This window comes from Anomalospiza imberbis, chromosome 2 (assembly GCF_031753505.1).
Source record: "Anomalospiza imberbis isolate Cuckoo-Finch-1a 21T00152 chromosome 2, ASM3175350v1, whole genome shotgun sequence".
Lineage (NCBI taxonomy): Eukaryota > Metazoa > Chordata > Aves > Passeriformes > Viduidae > Anomalospiza > Anomalospiza imberbis.
The window spans coordinates 58,532,249-58,559,316 of NC_089682.1; the positions used below are offsets into that span (position 1 = coordinate 58,532,249).

Genomic DNA, 27,068 nt, shown 5'->3' on the forward strand with positions numbered 1-27,068 from the left:
TGCATGTAAACTTCAGGTGTTGTGTGTTGTGGTTTCTGATATTCCTACTGAACATAATTGCATCAGAAAAACTTGCCAGTGTAATCTCATCTTATATTAGCCATTGCTGTAAAAGTCAGTTGTAAAAGGACTAATCTTTGAGGATCTGCACTTAAAATCAGTGCTTATGCTTGTGGGAAGAGGAGGGGAAAGAGGTGTTTTGATTACTAAAACATATGAACTGTTGAAAATTGTATTTCAGTAGCATTGCAGGAAAAGAAATTGATGGGCAGACCTTCAAAGATGAGAGTTCATTTAGATGTAGATCATGGGGTTCTGGTCCAAAATATCTTGAAGTTTATTGAAAGCTTGTTTCTGCCTTCTGTCCCTTTTGAAAGGTTGTGCTGTTGAATGTTGAGGGGTGACAAAGCCTGCAGGCTCTTCTGTGAAAAGGAGCAGGTCTTTTGAATTTAGTTGAAAAAGCTGGCCAGTACAAATCTATTTGTTTCAAGAAAATAGCAAGCCTGGTTTTCTTTTCATCTGAAAGATGACTCAAACCAAAAGATCCTTGAGATAAAATTAATAAATAGAGAGGACTGTAATAATTAGTTACTAAAGTTGTATTAGTCAGGTAAGCTCATGAAGTCAAGCCATACCAAAATGAGGGCATTACAGTGCTTTAGCAGACACTCTGGTGCATGAGTGCCATTCGGTATCACTGTGATTTTGTTTAATTTCATTTGTAAAGTGCAGAGATATGTGGTAGGTCTGAACTAAATAATTTCAAGCTTGTGGCTTTGGAGGCTCTCTTGAACAAAGGCCAGTTTCAGCTGTTCAAATTTGAACTGAGTTCATTTTTCACAGAGATGGAATTACAAAGCCAGTATTGTATTAGCATGATTACAAGAATAAGCCCACAGATAGTTACAGTTGTAATGTGTTGCAATTACTACACAACGGTAAGGAGTTAAGCATGCTTTGGGACACAGGGAATTCTTTTCTTCTAGCCACCATGAAAAACATGCTGAAAAATTAATTCCAAGATCTTAAAGTTACTTAATGGAGAAGGATAGAAGAGTGGACCTCAAAATAAAGCATGTAGTGTTTAAATTTAAAAAAATTGAATGGTTATTCAATGATATAGTTTCAGGCAAGGCTCTATGAAGTCTTTCTTTTAGAAGGAAGATGACAGTCTCATTCTGGTTTTATCAGAGAGTTCATCTTTCAGGAGAAGTGACGTAAGAATGTTGATGCCTTTTTAAAATCCATTCAGCTGCTTATTAAGCGATTGTGTGAGATTTTAATGGAGCAAGGAGGAATAGTTTCTACTGCCTGAAACAGTACGTGCTCCAGTTCAAGACCTCAGCATATATGTGTGCATGATATTCACAGAAACATACCTTGGAGTGGAGTTGTGATCTTTGAAAAACCCTCTGGAGTCAAATTTTACTTCCCTGAAATCTTAAGTATTAAGATCCCAAAGGTGTTTTGGGAAAAATAAGTGACTTCTTTATCAATTTAAATTCTTTCAATTTAATCTAATTTTGGCAGTGCTTTTCTGGTGCCAAATTCTGCTTGGCTTGTGAATTATGATCACAACACAATCTTAGAGCCAGGTTAGTAACACCGATAGATTTAAGAAAGACATAAATGTTTTCTCCTCTTTGTCTTTTTGTCAGTTGGTGTAGTCATAAGAATGACTTGTACTTTCTTCTTGATTTTAATCTGCTCAAACAGTAGAGCTTGCTCTTCAATGCACAGTAGATTGACATTATTTATGTGACATTCATATGGCTACAAAAAAGTTAACAGTATTTTCTTGGAGACTCTTGGTAAAACTACCTGTGTTTTACTTAGTGTCTAGAACTTCCTCTTGTCATCATTTAATATAGAAGAAATATAAAATTGAAATACCATTATGTGGAAAGAGTTGGTTTGAGCTTACTGGTAGGACAACTCTTGACTTTAACACTCTTAAATGATAACTTTGTTAAATATACATATTTGCTGTTGCTGAGCTTCTGTAGTTCAGGTCTTTAACACTGACAAATTAGTTTAAGAATTTCTGTCCAGTTTTCTCATACTTTGCTGTATCCAATATAAGATGCCCCTAGAAGAAAGTTTTGTTTAATTCCATGTTGTACTAGTTCATTAGGAAAAAAAAGCCTGCAAAATGCTGCCAAAACTTGCTGATAGGTTTTGTGCTTAACCAAATCTGTTCAAAATTCTATGGGCTTCCTTGTTGAAACCATGTTATTGAAAACCCAGATGTGCTTCAGTTTCAAGATGAAAGGGCATTGAAGGATGCCATACTTGTGTAAGAGAATGAGGCAGAGACATTTATAGAACAGGGAGAATAATTGTCCAGCCAAAATACTTTAACCAATTGTAACTTTTTTTCTACTTTCCTTTCCACCTTATTAAATTCTCTGGATCTATACCATGCTGACTTAGCTAACTTTTGACTTGGAGAAGAGGTTGCAAGTCATAGCAAGTACTCTATGAAGCAGCTGTGGAAGCAGAGAATTTTTCTTACCTGCTTCAACTTTGAGATTTTAGAGTCAACTGATAAAATTTTCTTCACTTAGGTGTAACTTCTCTGGAGCTGGGTTTTTATTCTGTGAACATGGATTGTCTGGAATTCATATTATTTGCAAAGAATCTAAACATATGACTCTGCCATATCTGTAGACTTTCTTGGATTATTTCTTGACTGCTTCAATACACTATGAAAGCATAGGTGTGATTTTAGAGTCAAGTTTAACGCCTAGCATCTCTATAAAATAGAGATGCTAGGTATTAAACATAACTCTATACACGTTGTACAACTTGTAGTACCTTTTTAATTTTTTAGGAAGGATGTAGTTATTTTAACCATATTTCATTTGTTTGGTTAAGGAAGCTGCTAGGGAAAAAGAAAATGTTTGTTAGGAAAAGCATCTCTTAAAGCTTCAGCAAGTGGTGGAAGAAGCATAAGGTCAAGCATTCATAGACAGATTTCTTAAAAATGTGGCATTAAAAACTCTTTGGATGTATTTGCAGACATCTGGATGGAAAGTCAAAAGGTTTTTTTTATAATTACTTGAAAAGTGTTTGACTTTTCACTATGTGGTGGCATGGATAATTTTATTGCCACAGATGTGGAATAAATTTAACTTTGTTAAAAATTTCAAAGGGTAGATATTTACTGTTCAGTACAACTAAATATTTTTATGTGGGTTAGGGTAGAAGGTCTGATGCTGTGTCAGTTGAAGTTATGAAAACCCAGTATTATTAAGCTCAGTATTATGAGTTATATGATGTGGGAGGGCTTTAACTGGCCCAGTCTGTTCTTTATGTCTAAAAATAGTAATAACATCTTTAACAGGCATATATGGGAATGTGGAATCAGTTTATAGAAAAACAAACAGCTTTTGCTTAGCGATTTCTCTATTGCTATATGGATTAATGCTGATATCTTAATTGGCCATTTAATGCTTTGCTCGGCAAATATTTCCTTCCTCAGTGCAAAGCACTTTAAATGTGTTCTATTACCACCAGGGTTTTTTTTTTTTTTTTTTTGTGACTTCAGGCTCTTCTAGTAATTAGCTATTTAAACACAATTTACAAATAAACATCAAGTCTAAATGTGACCTCTTTTTTTTTTTTCAAGCCTCTACCAAAAAACATGGTGTCAAGACTATGTGAGTCCAAAAAGGTGTGTGCTGCAGCTGATATGCAACTCCAGGTATGTGTTTTGCATTCTAGTTTTTACTCTCTATTCAGCATTTACAAAACATATTTTTGTTCTTATAATTTGACCAAATTTCTTATTTAATGCAGATGTGTTATCCAAGTATATGAAAATAAATTAAAAATAATTAATTTTTATATTAATTTTTATATTTGTTTTTCTGAACATATTCTGTGTTGTCTGCTTAAGCCTAAATGCTTATATCTATAGGAAAATATAATGAAAACGACAGCTTTTGAAAATGGTTGGATTATCAGAATTCCCAAATGTAGTTTAAGATCAAATTCTTGAGTTAATGGAATCATTTAAGGAGAACTTGAAGTAGAGGAAGTTTTGTGCACCTTCGATCATTAAAATAAAGTAGGACTGAGAGATACAGGCTACCATAGTAAAATCAAACCAGCACATCTATTTACTAGAATGTGATTTGAGCTCCTTGTCTTCTGGAGCTCCAGATGAAAGTGGCCACTTGTCACATCAAAATTGCTGGCTGAGCTGTAAGGATGTAAGACTTCTCTCTCACAGTGTTAGGAGAAGTAGCTAAATTCATAAACCTTTATTTTCTGTGGGTAGATGTGATTGATTAGTCATTTCTATAAACAATCAGTGATGCTGTTCTTCAAAGGAAGTAAAGGAAATCAGATTTCTATCTAAAATGTTACTTGGCCTTTTTCAGTCCTGCAACAGCAGTTCTCAGATGTGTACAGTAGCATTAGCATCCGGCCAAGTTTTTTTTTTTTTACAGTAATAATTTGGCTGCCCTTAATGTGCTACAAGTTCTTGCTGTTTGATTGTATTTTCTTCTTTGTTTTGCCTTAAGTCCAAAGCATATAGATTTTTCTTCTACAATTAACCTGGTGTTTAGGTGAGATAACTCTGCTCACTCTAGTACCTTAGTGAAGCTTAGTTACTGAGATGTGGAAAGAAACAATTTTACAGATCTTTGGTATTTCTTCCTTTGAGAAGTGGCCAAATGATCACAACTCTGTCTACAAACATGAGCCAGGCTGGTTAACTGAAGTTGATCTGAAAGAGAAACTTCAATATTTGCAGTTTTCTCTGTGCAGTTACATAGAAGACTTCAATAAGAAGTCTGGAGTGTAAGCTGTATACATAGCATTTACACTAGTCAAGGCCAGACTGAACACTGTTTTGAGTGTATACATGTATTCTTTATTGGTTAAACTTACTGGACTTTTGAATTGTGCTTTCAGTGCACTGCTGGCTGTCAGCAGCCAATGTTGGCTGGGCAGGTGCTACCTGTGGCTACACCTCTGTGACATGAAAATATAACTGCACTCTCTCTAAAGGTCTGATTTTAAAATGTACACTGCTGGTTTTGAAAGATTCTCACAGAGTTATCTGATAATCCAGGAAGAACGTGGGCAAGAATATAAATAATTAATACAGGAGGTTTTTATTGAGGAAAAAAAAATCTGGATTGAAATAAAATTTATACTGTGAATGCTTAATGTGGACTTTCATTCATGAGGGCAATATGCATGTAAAGATTAGTAACCACCAAAGTGTTGATCAAGTCCTTTGACATACACCCATTCTTTTCTAATGTCTCTATCCATAACAGCTATGTATCAATCTGACAGATTTCTTTCAAGTTTTTATATATACTTGCTATGATCTTGTCAAGGTTTGAGACCAAGTTGACATTGTGGAGGCTAAATGGGCTCAGATATTGAGCAATATATCACAAATATACTCACAAGTGACATGGCTTCCCTGTTTTGTGGTGCAGGAGAGAGTATTCCAAAAGGAGAAGTCATTGCATCTGTTGCTTGTGGTGAGGCCATGCAATGTCCCTGCTCTTGCTGGCCCTCAACTGCTCCTGGGGCCTCAAGTCATTGCATCTGTTGCTTGTGGTGAGGCCATGCAATGTCCCTGCTCTTGCTGGCCCTCAACTGCTCCTGGGGCCTCTTTAGAGTCTGTCTTGGAGTAATTCTACAGCCTGTGGCTCAAGAACACCCACTTTTGGTGGGCTCAAGTTCCCGTGGGTGCCTAATGACTGACTGGTGCTGGCAGTGATAAAGTGATTTAGCAGGTTGCTTGCCATCAAATTTCTCTTGTGGAAATTCAGTTAAAGTAGTTCCAACTCAGGCCAAATGACCACAATACCATACTGAATAATATTATTAATTTCCTGCTTTCAGCACTATGATTTTGGAGATGTCAGGTGTAAAAGCTGCAGAAGTGTGCATTTGTTTCAAAGAGACAATTTGGCAGAGCTGTTCTGTTGAATAATTCAAAAAAATGTCCCAGAGAAGTTGACTACATGGCAGATACAAAGCTAATACATTCCATTTTAGAAGTACATATTGTAAGTCATGCAGATTAAAAAGTATAATAATTAATTGAAGCAAAATATATTTTAATTTGCAAATGCTAAAACATATACGTGCTACTAGCTATATACCTGAAATTACTGTGAATGATGATTTTAATACTGTTCCTTCAGACTTGGCAAAAACCATATTCTGTATTGATGGCTAGATGCTATGTTAGCTATATTTGACCTTTAAAAGTAGAAAAAATGTTGACAAATATTCCAGCAGTGTGGAAAACACCTGGAGGTTCTTCTGTGGCCTGTTCAGAAAATAAGTCTATTGGCACATGAAAGTGAGAAATATTACTGCTTTTTCATAACTATAATACCTCTGAATTTTCTTTTAGGTCATGTAATCAGTTACTCAGAAGGAAAGACAGGAGAACCCATACATCTTCTCCTAAGGCTTTTGCCAGGCAGATTGAATCCCAGAGTCTTTCAGTCAGTAGTAACTTCACTGGAAAATGCCTAAATGTGTGCATATTAATGCTGTTAAGCAGACAAGGAGCTAGAAAGAACTGGAATCAAGTGAAACTAATAAATACCAATGTAAGTGCGAAATAGAGAGACAGTATGAAGATTAATACAGATTTGATGGCATTTTTATATTTTTAAGTCTTTTGAGAAATGTGTTTTACTGAAATAAGAAATCATCTTCTATTGACTGATTGATATTAAGTATTAGTTTGCTTCTTAGCAGTATCACCTAAAATCCTGTGGTCCTGGGATGTGTTTCCCTTTCCCATTTCAAAGGCCTGTGTAAACACACAGAACTGTGGTTTGTAGATGGAAATGCATGTGGGTATAAAGTTCATCCAAGTTTATTTTCAGGGATGGTTTTTTTAACCATGCTGTCCAGGTGGCCTGGCTCATAGCTTTCTTCCCGCACTGTACATGTGCCAGGATCAAGGGAGAGCTTATAGCTGACTTCAGTGATTCATTTCCCTGTCACCACATTGTTCTTTAGACAGAACATTTTACTGGCCTTCAGTTGACATTTCCCCACTTCCTAGCTATGAGTTGGACTTTTGCTCCTTGACCACAAAATACTTCACTCCAAATTTTACTTTAGAGAAGTAAGGTCCCCTGCAGTGCAGATGCAGCTCCCCCATCTTGTGAAGAACACTGAAGAGCAACTGCAGACTGGTCCAAACAAAGATGGGAGATAGAAAAAAGACGATCAAGGCTGTGATGAAGCTTAACACTAAAGTCTCTTGTCAGATGCTGAAGTTCCTCATGTTTGATTTGGGTTTTATAGAGAGGAGAGGGAAAGTTAGTGTGAAATGACTACTGCAGAGTTAAAAAGGTCTAAGGTGACAGGAGAAAGTGAGCTTTTTAGGACTATTACATCGGGTAATTTTCAGGTCTATTCATGGTACTTACTGGGGGTCATACTCTGTCACCCTTGCTATCATAAACCTGTAGCTTTTGTTAAACTGTGTAAAAAAATTAATGGGATTCTAGTGACTAGGAATGCAAAGCCATTGTAAAGCCTCTTTCTTTTCTTAGATAAATAAGAGTGAAAAAGTATTTTTGCAGTGTAGTGTAGATTTCTCTTTATATTTTTAGTCTGAACAGATGCTGCTGGCTACTCTGCATTTGTAGATAGACAATATTGAGTGCTTACATGTCTTGTTCAGTGTTGCTACCTGGGACATAAAACTTGCAACATCATTAATGGGTGATTGTGCAGTGAGTCTTACTGACCTCTCTTCTCCTCATTAGCCATGGCAGGAAATCTAGTAGTAGCTCCTGCAAGTCATGGTTTATTCATCCGGCCACTTATAACCCTCAGTTTTTCTTGGAAAAAAAATCAATGTGCACATTTGTTATTTGCTAAGAGAGACTGTCAAAGGATTTATCAGAATTTTTTAAGTTAGAAGACAGCTTATTCAAACAGAAGGATTATACTCCTTTAAAACAGTCACAGTTTTGGTGAATCTACATGTTGTATCAAGAACAAGTAAAAAGATTCTGAATTCTGATAAATTATTAAAGAGTTCGGAATGATTTGTACTAACATTTCATATAAAGAATCTTTTCAAAAGTTCAAGGAGTTGTGTTATTTAGGTAACATAAAACATCCAAACAACTTTCTTTCCTTTAAATTTCGTGGTTATAGTTCCTGGAACAGTCTGTTTATGTCATTGGAGATGGTAATGCACCCTGGGAGTGTGACTGGGCCTGAATCTCTAGCCAAATTATTTGCTTCATTCCTTGCAAAAAAGCTTTTTGAGGCTCCTTATTGTCAGCTTTTCCATGAAGTGTGCTGACCGCAGGATGGCCTGACCTCTTCCCTTAAGCATCTGGATCCATCAAACTTCTTAAAAATATCTTGTGTTGCACCGCAGTGGGTGTCCTCTGTCTTCCTTGCACTTCCACAAAATGGGAAATCTTCATACTAAAAAAAAAAAAGGCTGCAATCATTTCTTCTGTCCATGCCTGTTTCATTTTTTTTTGTTACAGTACCAGAGACTCTGCTTTGCTCTCTTTGCTTGGAAAGTCTTTTAAATGGTGCTGCTTTCCCGCTTTCCGAACACCTCAGTTATTTGGTCATGCACCTGCATTCTGCTGTAGTTCACATGCACAAAAATTACTTATGGAGCAGCTCTTACTTCTGGCAAAGTACCCTCCTAGTGCAGTGTGCTTTGAGCTAAGCTTACACTTAAGCAATTTATTGCTCTGATGGCGAGAGCTAAAATAAAGGAAAGATCGGCCTTAGTACTACACTGTTGCAGGGCTCTAGCAAAAACTCAGTAGCATCAGCAGCTCTGTGTAGTGGGCATGGTGCTATTAGGTCAAAGGTTGGAGTTGATAATCTTGGAGGCCTTTTCCAACCTCATTGATTCTGTAACATTCTTAATATAATTCTTATGTTCACTGCCTAAGCCATAACTTGCCCCTGCAGGGGTGAAGTGTTCTCATGGCTGCATGTACACATCTTGAAATAGCTTATTTTGCAGTGTCCACTTAAATAACTTTAAATTAAATAACTTAAAAATAGGATTTTTTAATTAAATCTGTTTTAAAATACTTTTCTTGAAAAGTGGAAGTGCTGGAGGGCCTTAGGGACAGATTTTAATTTATTTAAAAGGTGCAGACAATTTGGTACTCCCAGTGTGCTAAGAGACATAAACATGGATTTATGAAAGGTCATGATGGTAGTGTTTGGTGTACTCCAAAAACCCGTTTCTCTCCTTGTATAACATTAGTATGTTATACTAATTATAGAAGATTTGCAAACCATATATATTTAAGCTATTCCGCCTCCCTAGTCCATCTATTGTGTTCTTTTCTTCGTGTCTTTTTTGGTTTTCATATGTCAATAACTTGTGCCAAAGACAAATGTGTTTTCTCTCTTCAGGTTTTTTATGCTGTCTTGGACCAAATCTACCATGGTAAACACCCTCTAAAAAAGTCAACCACAGAAATTTTAAAGGAAACACAGGAGAAAGTTTATGGATTGCCATATGTACCCAATACAGTGAGTAGCAATAGAATAACTGTATAAACTGCACCTTTTCTTTGTTAGACTAATAATACCCCTTCCTCTCCCCGACCCTTGCCCTGCACACTCATGTGTTTACTGCTGAAAGTTTTCTTTCTGTCACTCACTTTATCCAGAGAGTAGGGATGTTTTTGTATAAGTGTAGTGTTTTAACGATGAACTTCATTACCTTGCCTTTATTTTCTTAGTAAAGAAGGCACTGGAAACAATGCATTGGAAAGAGGTTTTATTTGAGCTTTTCAAAGGCTGCTTATAAAAGGCATCAAAACACTTGTGCTGCACATTGGTGTATGTATGCTGTCAGCATGAGATAAAGTGTGAAACAGGAAATGGAGGTGTGTTCTTCTCACTGTATTCCTGTGACCTTTGTCATGTCATTTATGCTTTCATGTGTTATCTGAAAGTGAAGAAGTCTGGAGTTCTACTGAGCTGTCTTAATTTTGATCTTCATCACAAACACGCGTTTTGTTCTGTACATCATGTGACAGCTGAAGGTGTAGTTTGTATATGGCAGTCATGGGATTTCCTGGTCTGTGTGAAGCTGAATTCCTGCCTGGAGCCTGGCCCCACAGTCACTGTTAGACACTGTAGTCAGAATATTCAAATGCTTTTGCTGCTTCACAGGAAATGTACTTTTCTTCTTAGCAAAATGTGTCTTTCCTTCTCTGAGAGCGGTGTTGGGTGATCCTTTTCCTCATCATAACTGTACTGCCCCTGCTCACACCTCCAAAAGAGTGTAGCATCATGCAGTGAGGCTATGATCATTCTGAAGTGGGTCTGCAGGTTTTGGCCTGGAACTTAATCCCAGCAAAATATACTGTGAACTTCTGAATAGTCAGAAAGTCTATGTTTGTATTTATTGAATGTAAAATCAGTGTCAAGAACTGTAAGACAGTTTAAATTTCAGTAAAACATTGGGAAAAATTGCATTAGAATAACATTAGTACTCTGTAGAGTATTTAACGTCCATAGTTTGTCTTGCTGTCCTTTGCTGTTCCTCCTTCCAAACTTCAGACATGTTCACATGTTTAATTTGTAGTCCAGATTAAAAAAAAAAAAAAGCCTTGAAGTAAAGGTTGGGGTTTTGGGGGGGTTTTCTGGGTTTTTTTTGTTTTGTTTTGTTTTTGATATTTTTTTAATGTTATTTGGCTAGGTACTTACAGAGCTGGCAGAGAAACAAAGTGTTTTGATTATTTGAATTTATCTGTTCTCTCTTCCATTATGTATTGTTAATCAGGTTTCTATATCTTAAGTTAGTGCTGTTGGATAAGAATATGTCTTCTTTAGTGAAGATCTTCACTGCAATAATGTGATTTTTCTGTAGCAGCATTGTCTGTCAGGGCTGCAAGCACCCATTATTATCTCTTCCTGATGAACCCTAATTCTCTTTTACTGCTCTTGACAGGCAAGTAAACTCAGTAAATATACTCTGAATGTACTTGGTTGGGCTTCAGTCTTATTGTGCAGACTTATTTTCTGGAGTAGAGCCACAGCATACGTCTTCAGAAGATGAATTTCTGGCATTATCGGGCACAGATAATAGGAGAGCTCAGATAATAGGACAATTTGCATGTGTCTTTTTGTTACAGTGCTTTCAAAATGACGCATATAGACTGCACCTAGTAAGTGAATGCTGCTGCACCTATGGGGCATGCCTATATAAGGTAAACCTAAGCATCACATGTTATATGCCAACAGTAGGAGGGATAGTGCAAAAAAAGTCCTGTTGAGAGATAGTGGAAAATAAGTCCTGTTGAGATCTATATTTGCCATTCAAACAGATTTTGCAGGCACTGGGGCAGCAGGCATTGCACACAGCAGTGTTTGCATTGGCTGTATTGATGCAGACGGGCGTGGGAGCTGGTGCCACATGCAAGGCAGGAAGGAAGTCAGATGGAAGCACGGAGAAACAGCACCCCACTAGACTTTGTTTGCCTGAACAATGCAAATCTCAGTTTCTGGCTGGCCATTGCTTATCTGTTCAAAAGTATACAGAGCACGCTGCTGGCTCCTGGAGGATGAAATTCCACTGGGATTTCATTGCTCTGTTACTGAATCCAGAAGCTAATGATTGCCAGGTAGGGGACAAGGAAATGTATCTGCCTGTTTTTGTAGTGTCTGGCAGTTTTTGTTGCCAGAGGAGATTAGTGTTGCTGAGATTGGAAAGTGAATAGCAATTTTGCACAGGCTGGATTCTTGAGTCTAAGGATACACTGAGATACGTTTAAAAAGCAGCCAGTCTTCTTTTTGTTTCTTCTAGGTAAGCAAGATAAACAAAATAGTAGTGACCATACTTTTTCCAGCCATTCCTTCCTGAATATACATTGTGTCAAAATCTGTGCACTGTGGGGAATTCAGAACTCTGCTTTTGCTCCAAACTGTTGTTCAAATCATAGCTTTTTTCTCATCTCTTGTGAAGTCAGTTTTCATTAGTTATGTCCTGCCTTGCAGTTGATGATACTGTCTGCTTTTAGAGTGTCTCCCCGGTCTCTTTTACATTTGTCCCCAGGATGCCCAGAGTGGCTTTTGAAAATGTATCAGGTGACCCTTTGATCAATCTGAGACATGATCAAAGTTTCTCCCCATAATCTGTTGCTTAGTCCCCTCATGTTCCCCAAGTTCAGACTTGAAAAGTACTTTCCTTTGAAAGTCATCAATATGCCATTGCTAGTCCTTCGCCAAGCAAAATAGTTCCCATCTCCTACTGGGAGCTTGGTTCAATATTGTAACAGAAAATGACACACAGGGTAAACAGACTCTGCAATGACAGTGGAGTTTGCAGCCTCCTGCAGTTACAGAAAGAGCTCTCAATAATGAAGTGGTGGTACAATAAACACCACCTGCCAAGGTACCTGTATTTTCTTTGTGAAGTAGTTTGAGTTATTGATTCTTATTTTCAGAAAATGATAGACTTACATATTAATTATCTGTCCATTGTAGTAACCTTTTCTAATCTGGAATTTTGGTGGGAGATGATTTGACTATGACTGTGAGGAAAAATGGTTTTGAAGAGTGAGGTACAAGCAGTCTGGGTTCTTTTTTAGATCTCTGCCAAATAGTCCCTTTTGCATTTTTAAAAATTGCATGGTCTTCTGGTAGACTTTTCTTCAGAAACAGCTGAATTTCTTGTGTGGTACTTGAATACAAAGTGTGATAATGGAATTAACCCACACACATCATTATAGTTACATTCAATAGGAGGCAACATGTTTTTATGTAAGGGTGCCTTTGATATTTTTTGGAACATCGAATAATTTGCTGTATGCCTTTTTGTTTTAACATATTAAAAATATGTATTACTTCAGAAGGACCACCTTTACTGGTACCCTAAAGTGTGCTTCAGGTTACAGGTTTAATTATGGCTATATAGTTTTGTCCAGTGTGCACATTTCTTTGGCAGCATGGCCTATGGTTGCTAGTGTTTGGAAAGACCAAAACACCTGTGAGACCAAAAATGTTAGCTAGCCAAGTTTGCCAACAAGGCAGGTATTGTGAGAGATACCCTAGAGCAAAGATGTGTATGAAAATGGCGTATCACCAATGTAGTTGTTAGTCTGTCTTCTTCCTGCAGCTGGGAGGACTTTGCCCAGACAGAAATCCTGACCTTGGAAGGCTCCACCTAGGTCCTTGTCTTAACTTGCTGTGGTTGAGTCTGTCATGTTCTTGACAAAGGAAATCAATGGATGAGATGCAACCTAACATTTGGAGTGCTTGCTCAGGGAGACTGTCAGGCACTATGGGAAGATGTGGCTTGCCATGGGAGCTGAAAACACAAGTTGTTCATTAACAGGGAACATGCAGAGGCATGGGTGTTTGGTCAGCTGAGGAGGAGTTGATGTCAATAGGCAAAACTGGCTTCTCTACAGAGAGAAAATAGTTTTTGCATCACACGTGCTTGCCATGAGCCAAAGCCTCATGTTTTGTTGTTGTTGAAGAAAATCTGTGTTCAAGAGAGTGTAGTTTTAACAGGCTTTTTCCTCAGCCTACTGAGGGCTGGCTGGCAGTTCGGGTGAAGTTATTTTGTTACAGAATTTGCCATCTGTGTCCTTGTGGCATCTGTTGTCTTAGAATTTCTTGTTAGATTTTTGGAGTGACTACTAATGTGCAGTTATATATAACTCTGTTTTTGTATAAATTTTCATGTGAGTATCAGTAATGCATATAAAAAGAATAAATAATCAGACTAAGCAAGCAATGAGGCAGCTGGCTTAAAGTAAATAAGAGATAACCTTTAACCTCAGATGGTAAAAGTGGTTTTGAATTCTGAAAACTTAACTCAAGTGGTGAACATAAATCTTAAAATTATTGGTAAGGAAGGCTAAGTAATGGCCACCTATTAAATTTTAAACTGTAATTTCACTTCATATTTATTCTGTCTAGAACCTTCCAAAATTAATTTTAGATTTATTAGGCTAAACTATGATGTAATCTTAGAACCTAAGCAAAACTGAAAGTCAGATTAAAGAAAATGTAAAAAAAAACAGTTAAAAGGTAGAATGGGTGCTATTGGCAAAGAACTTTTAAAAAAACAATTCTGGGTGGCAGATGAAGGAATAAAATTTATGGTGCTAATCAATAAGATGCTAAAAAGAACTCAGTGGGAGAAAAAGCCTGTATATCTGATTGTCTGAGAAAGGGAGGTTATTAGAAAAGTAAAAGCCATATAAAAGCATGAAAAACAGAATACATGGTAAGTTCTAATGAGCCAGAAGTAAAACTATGGAAGTTTCAAGCAGCTTATAAACCAAACCCAGCAATAATAATTAAAAACAATGGATCAAAAAGAGGAAGGCTGCCAGATATTTGCTGGAACTGGAACATAGCTACGTATGATGATTCAAAAGACATTATGTAGTTAGCCAAGAGACTGAACCAAGGATACAAACTATCCTGATGCAAGAAAGATTTGGCAGTAAAGGACCAAGCCCTTTAAAACTTTATTAAGATAATAAAAAGTAGAAATCATTATATGACTAGAGATAATTACTAAAAGAATGCAAGAATTCAGAACAAAAAAGGCTAGAAATGCTGAGTTGCCAATTGCAAGGAGAGAAAATAATAGAATTCCATAATTACTCAATAAGCAAGAGGAGAGTGGGAGAAAGAGCAAAAATAAATGTCAGAGAAAGCAGTGATATTCTATTCTGCCTCAACATTTTTTGAACAATAAGTGAATTTTGATTAGGTAAGTAATACATGCAATTTTTGAGATGAATTAAAACAGTAGTGAAATTGCAGAATAAAATAGAATAATATATTAGATGTAATCAGATTGTCCGAATATTTAAGCTTACCAGAACAGTCAGTGACTTGGAGGAATTATCACTCACCAACTCATGAAAAACTAGTAGTGTTATGATAACTGCTCTTCTGAAGGGAGAAGAACTTGAGAACTGTAGACTAATTGCTCAGATTTTGTCACTCAACAAATAGTAGAAGCAATTATTAAGCAGTTCATAAGTACCTTGAGAACAGTCAAGTGAGCAAAATAACCCCAGTTTTATTAAGAACTGCCTAAGATGGAAAAAAAATCCACTTTCTTCCTAAGACATTGATTGATCTGGAAATAGGATGTAAGTAATTGATAATATAACTCTATGCTTAACAAGCTTTCTAATACTTGCAAACTGGAGTTGTGCAACCAAACTAGATTTGTGGCTGAGTCAACACACAGAAAACATGCTGACAAAGCAGGTGGAAGCTTAGTTTCAGACAGGGACATTTTAAGTGGGCATCACCAGGAACCTGTCCAGATTGGAAATATGAACTATGAGGAAAGTTAAGGAAATCCATTATTGGGCTAGCAAGGAGAAATTTATATGAGCACACATGAATGGTATTGAAAACCTTTATGAAAAAATTATTTGGAATTGAGGCTGTAATTATTTGTTTCTTATTAATGAGAAAATAGTGGGAGGGGAAAAATTATGTAATTTATAGCAAGTGTGACTATGGGTAGTATCTAATCTTTTAAAGTATTGTTAATTTTTTCCCTTATTTCTTGAAGAGGGAATCAGATACCCAGTATGTCTTGCATCTCTCTTATAGGCAGTTTTAGAGAAACCACTGTTGTAGATCACAGAGACATAAGTTTCATAGTAAAGCCAGAGAGCCTTCATAGTGGAGGATGGCTTTTTCACTTCTCCCTCTGCAGTTACTTGAAAGGTACTGATGTTGCTCATATTGCACTTTTTTGAGTTTTGAAGAGAGATGAAGTCATATGTTATTACTCAACCCCTTGAAGTTTGTATAACCCCTTCAAGGTAATTTTTTACCTTCCCATGTTGGAAAATAGAGTTGTTTATACAGAGTGCAAGTCCCTGGATTAGTTTTCTTTTGAGCCTTTTCAAAAGTATACTGTAAAATCAAGTTGAAAAGTCTGGGTCTGAGGAAAAGATTAATAAAGGAGTGCACAGTGAACTCTGGGGAAGTGATAGTTCTATAAATAATTAATGGCTAAAAAACATTTCAAGAAGATTGGTGCCCTGCTGAGGTCAGTATTAAAGTAGGTGCTGGGACTTTCAAAAGCTCTTAAAGTCACCTTTCAAGGTTTGTTTAAGTTTCTGTCTTTGTGGAGTTGAGTTAATTTTATGATAAAGAAAATGCTGATAGCAAATACTGTGAAGATTTGTTTTCCAGTGGTTGTATGACACTATTCACTGAGCAACTATCTACAGCAGTAGAGTGTTTACAGATATCATAAGATATGAAGCACTTTTAAGGAAATTCTTTTTCCAAGTGTTAGCCCCATGAAACTCAAACACACTTTAGTGATAGCATTTGCCATATTTACTATGTGGTAGACCATTTTAAGGAACAGTGCAAGAAGTAGTTGCATACGTCTCCTGTTAAAATTCTAAATATATTTAGATGGATTGTACATAAATATGAAAGCACAGATAGCTTTATCTAGTTTGATATAGTTCTGTTGTCATGGCTCACGTGTTTTTTACCCCCTGAGATTGCACTACTGGAGCTATATTTGACAGTGATGGATACAACTGAATACCTCATTGCCATAAACACAGCCTAGAGAGTCTGAAATGAAATTCTCTTCAAGTGCGGTGGTGGACTCTCCTTTCTGTGAAAAGTCAAAACAGAAAAGAACAAGACAGAAGAACTATTAGCACCCTTGCTTCACAGGAGGTGGTTGAGATGGGGTGAATGTAATTTCTTTAAATTCACACTGCACTTGTGGCAGATTAAGGATTAGAGTCATGCTCCCTTAAATCCATTTCTAGAATGACTCTAGCAAAAGATAGTAAAAAAACAGTACTGTAAACAGGTAGTGATTTCATCTTCCAATGTTGGTTCAGATACTTTACTTAAGTTGTACTTGCAAATATATTTTGCAGTTACCATGTTGCTTAAAGTATTTTTTGGTTTTTGTAAGGGCTTATCTTAAGCAGTGTTCATAATGTTTATTTTAAAATAATAGGTCAATACTTAACATTAGGTTTAATTGGAAAAGTAGTGTAAAACATTTGGGCTTCAGTGCAAGTCTGTACCCAAAGCAAACAGTGACCTGATTCTATTTATCTCAGGCTTAGGAATTTAAAGCTTAGGCAATAATAGAAATTATTGATTATAAATGAAGGGGGGGTATTGCATGTGTATGTATATCTGTGTAGAATTGCATGGTATGACATAAAAGATTTGTTTGAAAATCGTATATTTGCAAATTTCTTATATTTTACTTCAAAGACTAGCTATAATGTTTACTAGTAACACTTGTCCAAATAAGATCAGTTAAAGGACACAATAAAGAATCCACATTCATATCTCTGTGTCTTTTAAAGATTTGAAGCAATGCAAATCATACTTACAGATTTGTGATGTCAGTGTTCTTTATTATGACCCACATCTCCTTCCCTCATTCCATTTCTGGGGACGAGAGAAGAGGTTATAGAGTAAATAGTTCTAAATGATTTTGCTATAAGCAGCTCAAATTCATGAATAGTTTATAAATAAAAATGAAATATTTTTCTTTAAGCAATTCAGAGACCATATGGTATGTATCTAGAATCACCTAAGTGGTTAATTGTATGTTAAATTCCTTTCCTCTTCCTTAGTGTAAACAACTGCAAAAATATTTACATTTCCTGCCTTGCTAGATTTATTTATCATTTTATAATAAAAACACGGAAGTGTTATAAATTGAAATCTTAATCTCTTGCTTGACTCACTTTCTGAAATGTCAGCAGTGTCTCTGGTTTGGTTTACTTTGTGTTCTCTCCATTCCTAACACAGAAATGCACAGCACTGGAAAACTGAAGAGTATTGATATTAGACAAGTTAGAGGTGCAGCATGAAATGAGGTTTCTTGAAATTAGTTTTCTCTTATTCTAAGCAAGATTAGAAACTGCAGGAAAGAAAGTGGTTCTTTATTGCATTTTATTATTATTGTGAAACTGCAGAAGAATGATGATGTAATTCTATAAAACTTAGAGGGGTTGAGGTCAAAAATGCAGACTGTAAGTTGACTGAGCAAGCTGCTGCTTACCTATGGGGAGAGTTGTTTCTACAGTCAGGGAGTGCTACAGCTTTTCTCCAAGGGTAGCTGCTGGCACAAACAGTTTGCAAACTCTGCACTCTGATACTCATCAAACCTTTTCAAAGCACTGGCCAAAATGTGCTTGTCTGCATGGCAGAGCAGTGTTGGCCTGGGTTTCTGCTGGTGCTGATAAACCTTGGCCTCAGCAGAGGGAAATAGCCTGTGCTGATTCCCATGCTAACTGCCCTTCTCTCCTGGCTCCAAGGAACCAGAGCCTGCAGCTTTCCCTTGACCCACTAGAGTTATCCACCCCTGCTGATAGCTAAAGTCAGGGCCTTTAGGAGCAATAGTGTCAAGTGAGTGCCAGACACAAGGGGTTCTCCACCCAGTAGTCCCTGAAGGAGATAAGTTGGCTGCTCCTTTGTTGGGCTTCCTGCCAGAATAACATTTTAATTAAGAAGGGGGAGGGCACCAGATAGCATCTCCATGCAATATTGTTCTTCATGAAAACAATTCAACAACTTGCTCATTGATGTAATTACTGTAGTGCACTTTTTGTAATTAGAAGTCTTAAATGACAAAAGTACTTCCCTTAATTTAGTATTGTGTCTTTTCAGGTTCTCACTTGTGTTTTTTGTCTCAAGATGCAAAACAAAATGGACATAAATGTACTTTAAAGAACCTAAAGTCACAGCCGAAACTGCTGGAAGAATGTTTTGAAAAGTCCAAGCAATAGTCAATATTTCTGTAGGATTTCTTTTCAAAGATGTAGTAGGATTTTGTAGCACTGATTGCTGATGAAATTAGTGGAACCCTCCAGAACCATGTTTACCCACTCAAGCAAAAACTAGCTTAGTATATATTAAGATACCTACAGATTTTCTTTCAATTTTGTCTTTTTACCATCACATATAAAACTTTTTATCAGAATATTTTTGTGACAATATTAACAGTTCTAAATTTAAAATTCAAATAATTGAATCCTAAAGTAATGTAGCCTGCAAAATAGTTCGGTTTAACTGATCCTACCATAATGTTAAAGTGAATGAAGGGGCTTAACTTTTCAATAGAAGATGGAAAGTGTAGTAAATTATTCAGATTGCTCCTAAAGCAGTAATCCTATCCTCTCAAAAATAACAGGATAAATATTTCTGTCCTCTACTATAAAGGAGGCCTATGTGACTAGTTTGGGCAAGACACATAGTTTAAGGTAGCTAAAGTAAAATGAACTGAATCTTACCCTAAGAATGTATTCTACAAGGACTTTAAAAAAAGTCCTGATAAGGTGTGAGAATACAAAAGTATCAGTAAAGTATTTTTGTTTTCACATGATGGGGTGAAAAGCCATTGCTCATGGAATTTTGGAAATGCTTCAGATATGGTTATAAGAAAAGATTGATAATGTTGGTGGGGAAAAAAGCCTGTTTAATAACAGCAGTGGATCAGTCACGCGCCTTTATTGCAGTCTATTGTGATGAATAAAAAACAGGCATGAACATGACCTGTGGATGGCATATTATCATAACCCATGGGCTATGCTGTAAAATGCACTGTTTTATAAACTGCTGGAATGGGTTCATGGAACTTTTTGAAGTAAGCAATTACTAGGAGTCTTCATTAACTTTCTAGCTGCTTACCAAAAATACAACATTTAATAAGGAGACTGCCCTAGTTCTAGATGTCTAGCCTTTACCTTGTCCAAAAGAGAATTTGATATATCCTTTTTTTTTTTTTTTTAATTAAGAAATGACTCCTTGTTGGAAATAACACAAGAAATCAAGTAATCTTATAGTTGAATTTATTAAAATGGAGAAATGGAGTTTTATGCTACACAGTCAATAATTTAGTTTTAAGTATTTGTGATATTTTTTTTTATCTTTTTTTGTGATAAATATTTTAAAATATTATTTGTGATAATCACACCAGTGAGAGGGGGTGTCTTTTTATTCATCACAGACCTTTTTAATGGAGCAGCCTATATATTCTTGTGGTTTTTGACCATGTTATTGCCTAGGTCATAATCTCTGTATGAAGTAGGAGGAGAGGAAGAGGTTTTTTTGTGTGGGCAGGTAGCTCCTTGGGAATGAAGGTAGAGGATGGGTATTTTAATGTTTAAATATATATTTTATAGGTAGCAAAGTCCAGTCTTGAAAAGTTAATTGTTAGGACAGAATAGAATCAGAAAATGTACTTGAATAATGTAATGAGTTCTGGGTAATACTGAAGATTGGGAATTCCAGATCAGGAACTTTGTGTGAGGACTGGGACAAAAGTAGTGACAGGAAATTATGACATGCTAGAGTTAGTCAAGCTCTAGAGTGGGGAAAAATCTGATTTTAAAAAATAATTAAATACAGGCTTCAAATTTCAGTAGGGAATAGCAGTGTTTGTTATTGCTTTTCCTTTACTGCTGTTTGCAGTGGGAAAACAATCTTAGTTTCAGTTGGACTCATCCTCCACTTCTGTTTCTTGTTTTAGATACTGTCCTGTTCCAAATGAATTTTTGAAATGTCCACTTCATCATATTTGCAAGCCTCTCCAGATGCAGGGAGGGAGATGAGCAGTGTCATTCCTTGGTCTTTCTGTACTTTCCTTTTCTCTTATGAACGGAAAGAATGTGACATTTGTTAGTATAGCTTAGCAAAGACAAGGTCAAACAAAATTGTGCAGAGGGTACTGAGGCCATTTTAGGTGCAGACTTTGAAAACAAGCTTTTGGTCTTGAACAGATTGCTGAGAAGTTGTTCTTTTCTCCTTGCTTCATTGTGATACAGAGTTTCAAGAAACCCAATAAATGGAATAGCTGATCAACCTGGAAATGCAGATGAGCTGGTTTAGGTGCAGACCATTAAATGCCAAGAGCATTTGAGTGAACAGTGTAATCTGAGGTTTCAAGGAAGACATACTGTCTTAGTTACAGCTTATATGATTATCAAAGTAATTCCTTTCTGATGGGAGAGGTAGAAATATCCTTCACTATGCCAAACACCTGGAAATTATTTTTGTTTGTAGCCTAAAAACCATTTCTAAGTATGTGAAACCAATTCATCAGTAAAGTTTTCCACATTCCAGAGAAAGAGTAGAAACTTCTAATCATAACTTAAAAAACTTATTATAAAAGAAACTGATATGTTTTCCTGCTCAGTCTTCTAAAAATGTCGTCTCTCTGCTCTGTTTCAAAATGTGCTTTTAGTTTAATGATTATGATTATAATTAAGGGACTAGTTAGAAAAACTATAGCTATAAAGTATAAACATGGCAGCCAAAGTATTTTCAAAGCAAGGAGGAGACTCTGTGTCTGAGATGGATGTTGTAACACACTTGCATTACAATGAGATGCAGTACAGTGCTTTACCTTAAAGAGAAAAAAAGTCTAAGTATTTGTACCATCCATCAAGACCCATTGGAAAATTGAAGACTGGAGATATTTTTTCATCTCATTTAACCTTGCTACTCATACTTTAGTTGTGTAGGTCACTAGTGCAGGCTCAAGTGCTCACCCATGGCAAATTCCATTTGTTTTGGGCACCTGTCTTAGGGTGGAGGTAACCATCCTGTAAAAAGTAGCTTTTGAATGGCTGAACTACAGCTAACTTTGAGAACTTTATTTGTACATGTTGCTCAGGAAAGGTAGCGTACCTAGCAACTTGTTCGAAGTAATTTAGATTACAAGGTACCGTTCATTCCCTTTTCTTTTAAGAAAAAAAGACTAAGTAAAAGCCAAATACTTACTTTTTCCTCACTTTCAGTTGGTAATTTTTTTTAGAATACACGTACATCTTTTTCGGTAATGGAGAGTAAGATAATAATCAGGACTTTCTTGAATAAAGAAGCATAGTTTATTTCAGCTGTAAAAAAGAAGGAGTTTGTTAATTACTGTGTGCTGAAGAATCACAAAGACAAATAGTTTTGGAAATTTATATATGTCCTTTCACTTTTTTGTTTGACTTCATCAGAATTTCATCCATTTACTGTAGGATAAGAAAAGCATCTCAGAACCCATGGATTTAAATTTAAAACGTGTTATACTACATTATTGTTTATCTTTTAGTACCTCCTTGAAACTCTATTTCTTATAGTACCTGCAAAACTCATGACAACAGACATATCACAAGAATGTTAAAAGTTTTGACTTTGGATGGGAGAGCAAATAAGATAGGGCACTTGTTTTCTCCATGGAGTTTCCTCAGAGCCGAAGGGCAAAGGAAGTTTCATACTCCTTCCTTTCTACAGTCGTCCATTCTCATTGCAAAAACTATGCCCGAATCTGTTGGGAAACAGCATTTCAGTTTGGACCTACTTGCTTTACACATCACACTGGAGAGGTGATGAAATCTTCATCCCTGGAGACTTTAGACAGAGCCCTGAGAAATCTCTTCAAAGCTGGCTTTGCTTTGAGTAAGGGTTGGACCAGATGGCTTTTGGAGGTCTGTCACAATTTAAATTATTCTGTTGCAGTCAGGGAAATAAAAAGAAATAAGTATTTTGATTTCTGTGAAGATAATGCTGATAGTTCTGATTTTCTTTGCTAAGAAATCATAAGGGAACAGTCAACACTAAACAGCATTAAAAAAAGTCTGTCATCACTTGAATGAGTCACTATGCGAAGTAAGAGTACATAAATGAATAGCAATATAATTGTGGATTATAATCTGCTATATATACACACACTTAAAAATGTGCAGACAAATCTGTGAATTATGGCATTGTATGTGGATGGAATTTGTATACCTCTAAGATGGTTGCCACATGGAAAGCTGTATGTTTTATCGCATTAAGCACAAATCACTGTTACCATTTTGTTTCTGACAAAAGTTATAAATTGAACTTTTCTGAGTGTGATACTGCACTTACCTTCATGAAAAATCATAAAATATTGTGTTACTTGTAACAAGGTAATCGTGGGTTTTCTTCAAGACCAGTAGAACTACACAGCTGTTATCAAATATGAGTAATTTATTTTACTGCTTGATTTTCTTCCCTTCTGATCCTGCTTATATATAGTTTCCATCCTGATGATCAGTGTATTGGATGTACACCATTTAGATTGAAAAATGCTTCTGATAAAGGATTGTTCATTCTGGAATTTATTTCTGGTGGCTTTTTTTTTCTTTCTTTCTTTTTGTTTGTCATTAATAGGATCAGATTTCTTCCATCATACATAAGAAAATGTTGAACAACATAAAGAATTCAAAAGATAACATGGGGTTTGGATTCCTTTTGTTTTTACAGGCCTGGCAGCTGCGATTCAGTCACCTTGTGGGCTATGGTGCCAAATACTACTCCTACCTCATGTCCAGGGCTGTTGCCTCTATGGTGTGGAAACAGTGTTTTGCTCAGAACCCGTTTGATAGGTAAAAACACAGCAATATTAAATAGAATGAAATGCTAGTTGCTTCTGAAAAATATGAAACAAATTAGGTTAATGGGCTTTTTTGACACAAATAAGTTTTTAGTGTTTTTCTTGATTCTAAGAGGACTACCAAGCAGGAAATAACCACAGAGATACATATATATACATACATACATACATATATATATATATATATATATGTGTGTGTGTGTGTGTATACACATGTATATGTATATGTATATATATACACTTTTGGTCATGTTCATTGGTGCAAAAAAAATTGTGGTAGTGTTATAGAATACAGGTGTGTCAGTTGGGAGCAACTGAAATCCCTATTTAGATGTAATTAGAGAGCTTGAAATGTATAGATGCCTAATAGCTTGTAATTTTCTATTGAAATCAAAGCAACTGTGGGTATTAAACAAGCTTCATGTCACCAACTTCAAAGCTCAGTAGAGCTATCCTATTCATTTTGCTTTGTGAAATTAAAAAAGCAAATTGTGAGGTCACAAATTGTAAGCAATCTTACACCTTTGTTGAATGGTCAGGACATTGTAACAATGCAACTTTTCCCTTTGGCACAATGAAGCCTGAAATGTTGTTTGCAAATTAACTTCTATAAGCAACAACACACACTCATATGAATAAAATTTGTCTAGTTCAGTTCCTTATAGTGGGATTTTTAAATGTAATTTGATTTTGAGGAGCCAGCATGGCATCAGCCATTGTTTTGGGGTGGAAAATTTCATTTGGTCTCTGTCTGAGTTCTTTAGAGATGCTAGAAGCAAACCTGAGTGAAGGCGGGACAGGTTGTGTTTGCTGATGGCTCTAACACCTGTGTTTCTCCAGGGCAATGGGGGAGCGCTATCGTAGAGAGATGCTGGCACACGGCGGTGGAAAGGAGCCCATGCTGATGGTGCAAGGTAGGAAATAAATTATAACTGTTCTATTCCGCTGTAAAAGGAAGGAACTTCAACTAACTGCATTTCCCAACTTGGTGTTTTTACTTTAATTATGATGTTCACTGGATTTATGAAAGAAAAATTTAAGTGGACTGGTCATCACCTTTGTGTCATGGTCAGTAGAACTCCTTGTGGTGTACACACAGATAGCTGGGCTGAAGTGTTGGAAAGGTTTTTTTTACAAGGCTGCCTAAAGAATTCAGAATAAACTTGAAGGAAGATAGATTACATCATTTATTGGATACAATAAAGTAGTAACTTTTTCATACATGGAATTTATAAAATCTCTGGTTATTTTGTATAGGAGAAGTTGAACTTGTTTTAGCCACATCATTTCAGTGTCATCAAAATATCTTTGGCTGTATCAGTACTTTGAATGTACATTTTCATGAAATTCAGCTCTGACAACTATAATAAAGAAACACAATTCGTTATTCATCTCACTACCATATTTGCCTTTGGAATCTGGAAAATAACTTATGAAAATCATTCATACCCATAGCAAAAATAATCTGTGTGTTCATATGTTAAAAAATAATGCCAGGAGAATGAAACAAGTTTGAGATACTGTTGACTTTTTCTCAAATCTATGAAATCAGTGTAAAGACTTTCCTCTGTAATGTTGCAGAATTCAAGCCAAACGTTACTTTTGCTCTTCCTAAGGTGAGCGCTTGCTAAGTCCTGGCACATCTTTCAATTTTCTCTGAAATTCTTAGTATTAAGAATGAATATGAATTCACTGGCCTCTGTTCACTCCATTTTAGCAGACTGGAACTTGTGGGACTTTTTTTCTACAGATAAGGAAGACAGTGGTAACATGTCTGTATTTCATCATGAGATTGGCACAGTGTCATGACTGGAGCATTTCAGTTCTTTGACCCATCTGTTTATATTTGAGGCCATGACCTCTGCTATCCTTAGACTTATCATATATTAAGCAACTATATAGTCTTGAGGTTGTCTATTTACGTTTCTGATGTACAGGGTTACTTTTCATTCAGTATGACTTCCCAAACTTACTTCTCTTTACTGTTCTTGAAGAGTTTGTGTTTGTAACCTTGAAAAACTGTAGCCCAGAACTGTGGATTAAGAATTTGCAAGACAGGAATGTGCATCTTTGCAAGCATATCCAATTTTTGCATTGTAAGTTGTATGAGAAAGAGAAAGAAAAGGAGAAAGAAAAAATGTTTTTAAACACCAAATATGCTTATGATCTCTTTCTGGGATATACTCTTTATTTTACTGAACATGGAATTTTCCTCAAATGTCCTGGAAACTATGTTGAAGTTGCTGGCAGTGTGCTTCCATTAATCAAGTACTATTCAAATGGAGTTTCAAAATTCATCTGTGGATGGTCTTACAGAAAATCTATGGAAGTAAAACTAGCTTTCCCCTTTGCATGTGATAGGATCTTATGGGAGACAGTGTCAAAGGGCTCACTGAGGTCCAAAGAGGTGACGTGTGCTGCTCTCCTCTTTTCGGACAGGCCAGTTATTTCATCATATAAAATTATCAAGTTATTTAATCATGCCTTTGGTGAATCTATGGTGACTATTCCTGATTATTTTGCTGTTAATGAGTCTGAAAACCGTTTTCAGGATTAGCTGGTTCAGAACCTTCCTAGGTACTGAAGTGAGATGGACCAGCCTCAGTTCCTTGCGTTCTACTGCTTGCTCTTCCTGAAGATAGACATGACTTTTGCTTTTTTCCAGTCTTACGGTACCTCTCCTGTTTTAATAGATTGCTGAGAGTTTCCTAGCAATGCCATTTCCCAGCTCCCTTAGTGCTGAGGAGTGCATCCTGCCAGGGCCTTTGGACTTGTTTATGCCCAGTTTTCTTAAGTGTACCATGATCTGATCCTCCTTCATCAAAGATACACTTTCCTTGCTTCAGATTATCTCCTTGGCCACTTTTGTATTCTGAATTTCACTTTTACACTGTTTATACAGAAATCCTAACTGATATTCAAGATCGTGAAAATAACCAGTGTTCATCAGCAGATTCTTTGTGCATATCATGATGTTCATTTGTACACAGTAAAAGTAGTTAAGTAAAAAACGTAACAAACGTGCTTGAACGACTCCTTGAAGAATAAATCAGGGCGACTCAGGTGTTTTGACAGGACAATAACTTGATTGCTGATTTGGGATCATTGGAAGCTAAATCATAGAACACACCTGATGAAAAAAAGTTATATTTGTACTTGATTGGTCTGTATTTCTGACAAAAAATGAGAATTTATGGAGAAAAGTAGGAACAGTTCAATTTGTTTAGGTTTAATGAGCTTCTGATTCCTCTTGCTGCTTTTTTTTCATGATCAGTATTCCAGACTACTTGATTTCCATCTCCTGTTGGTTTCCATCAGTTGCAAAACTCTGCTCTCATAGCAAATAACAAAACATATCTGATTAAAGGCAGATTCTACTTTAAAGCTTGTTGATTTTACTCCTCTTCAGAGAAACAGTTCAGAATCTGTGCTAACTAGTGCCCCATTTCAAAAAGTTCTTTAGGTTGTTATTTCAGTTTTTTTTTTTATATGGGCTTGCACATGTCTGGCTTTCGGATGCACATCTGCAGCCTCACCCTTGAAGTGTTTCCATACCTCATTAGGAAGTTAGCCATGTTCATTGGCTGTTTGATAGCAGGTTACTTCACAAGCACATTTCATTTATGCAGTTTCTTTATGATTTTCTTCTCAGAAG

At 36.3% G+C, this 27,068-nt stretch overlaps 1 protein-coding gene across 3 annotated transcripts in view; it reads left to right on the forward strand.

Moving 5' to 3' along the window:
• The window catches only part of MIPEP (mitochondrial intermediate peptidase), a 66,620-nt gene that overhangs the window by 35,323 nt on the left and 4,229 nt on the right, over nucleotides 1-27,068 (forward strand). For 2 of the 3 annotated variants that reach the window (XM_068181270.1, XM_068181271.1), the window contains exons 15-18: nucleotides 3,632-3,706; nucleotides 9,415-9,534; nucleotides 23,284-23,405; nucleotides 24,254-24,327. In XM_068181270.1, coding sequence (XP_068037371.1) covers nucleotides 3,632-3,706; nucleotides 9,415-9,534; nucleotides 23,284-23,405; nucleotides 24,254-24,327 — 391 coding nt within the window. Of the gene's footprint in view, nucleotides 1-3,631; nucleotides 3,707-6,397; nucleotides 6,445-9,414; nucleotides 9,535-23,283; nucleotides 23,406-24,253; nucleotides 24,328-27,068 lie in introns of those variants that run through there. The other variant, XM_068181272.1, reaches the window with a different exon arrangement.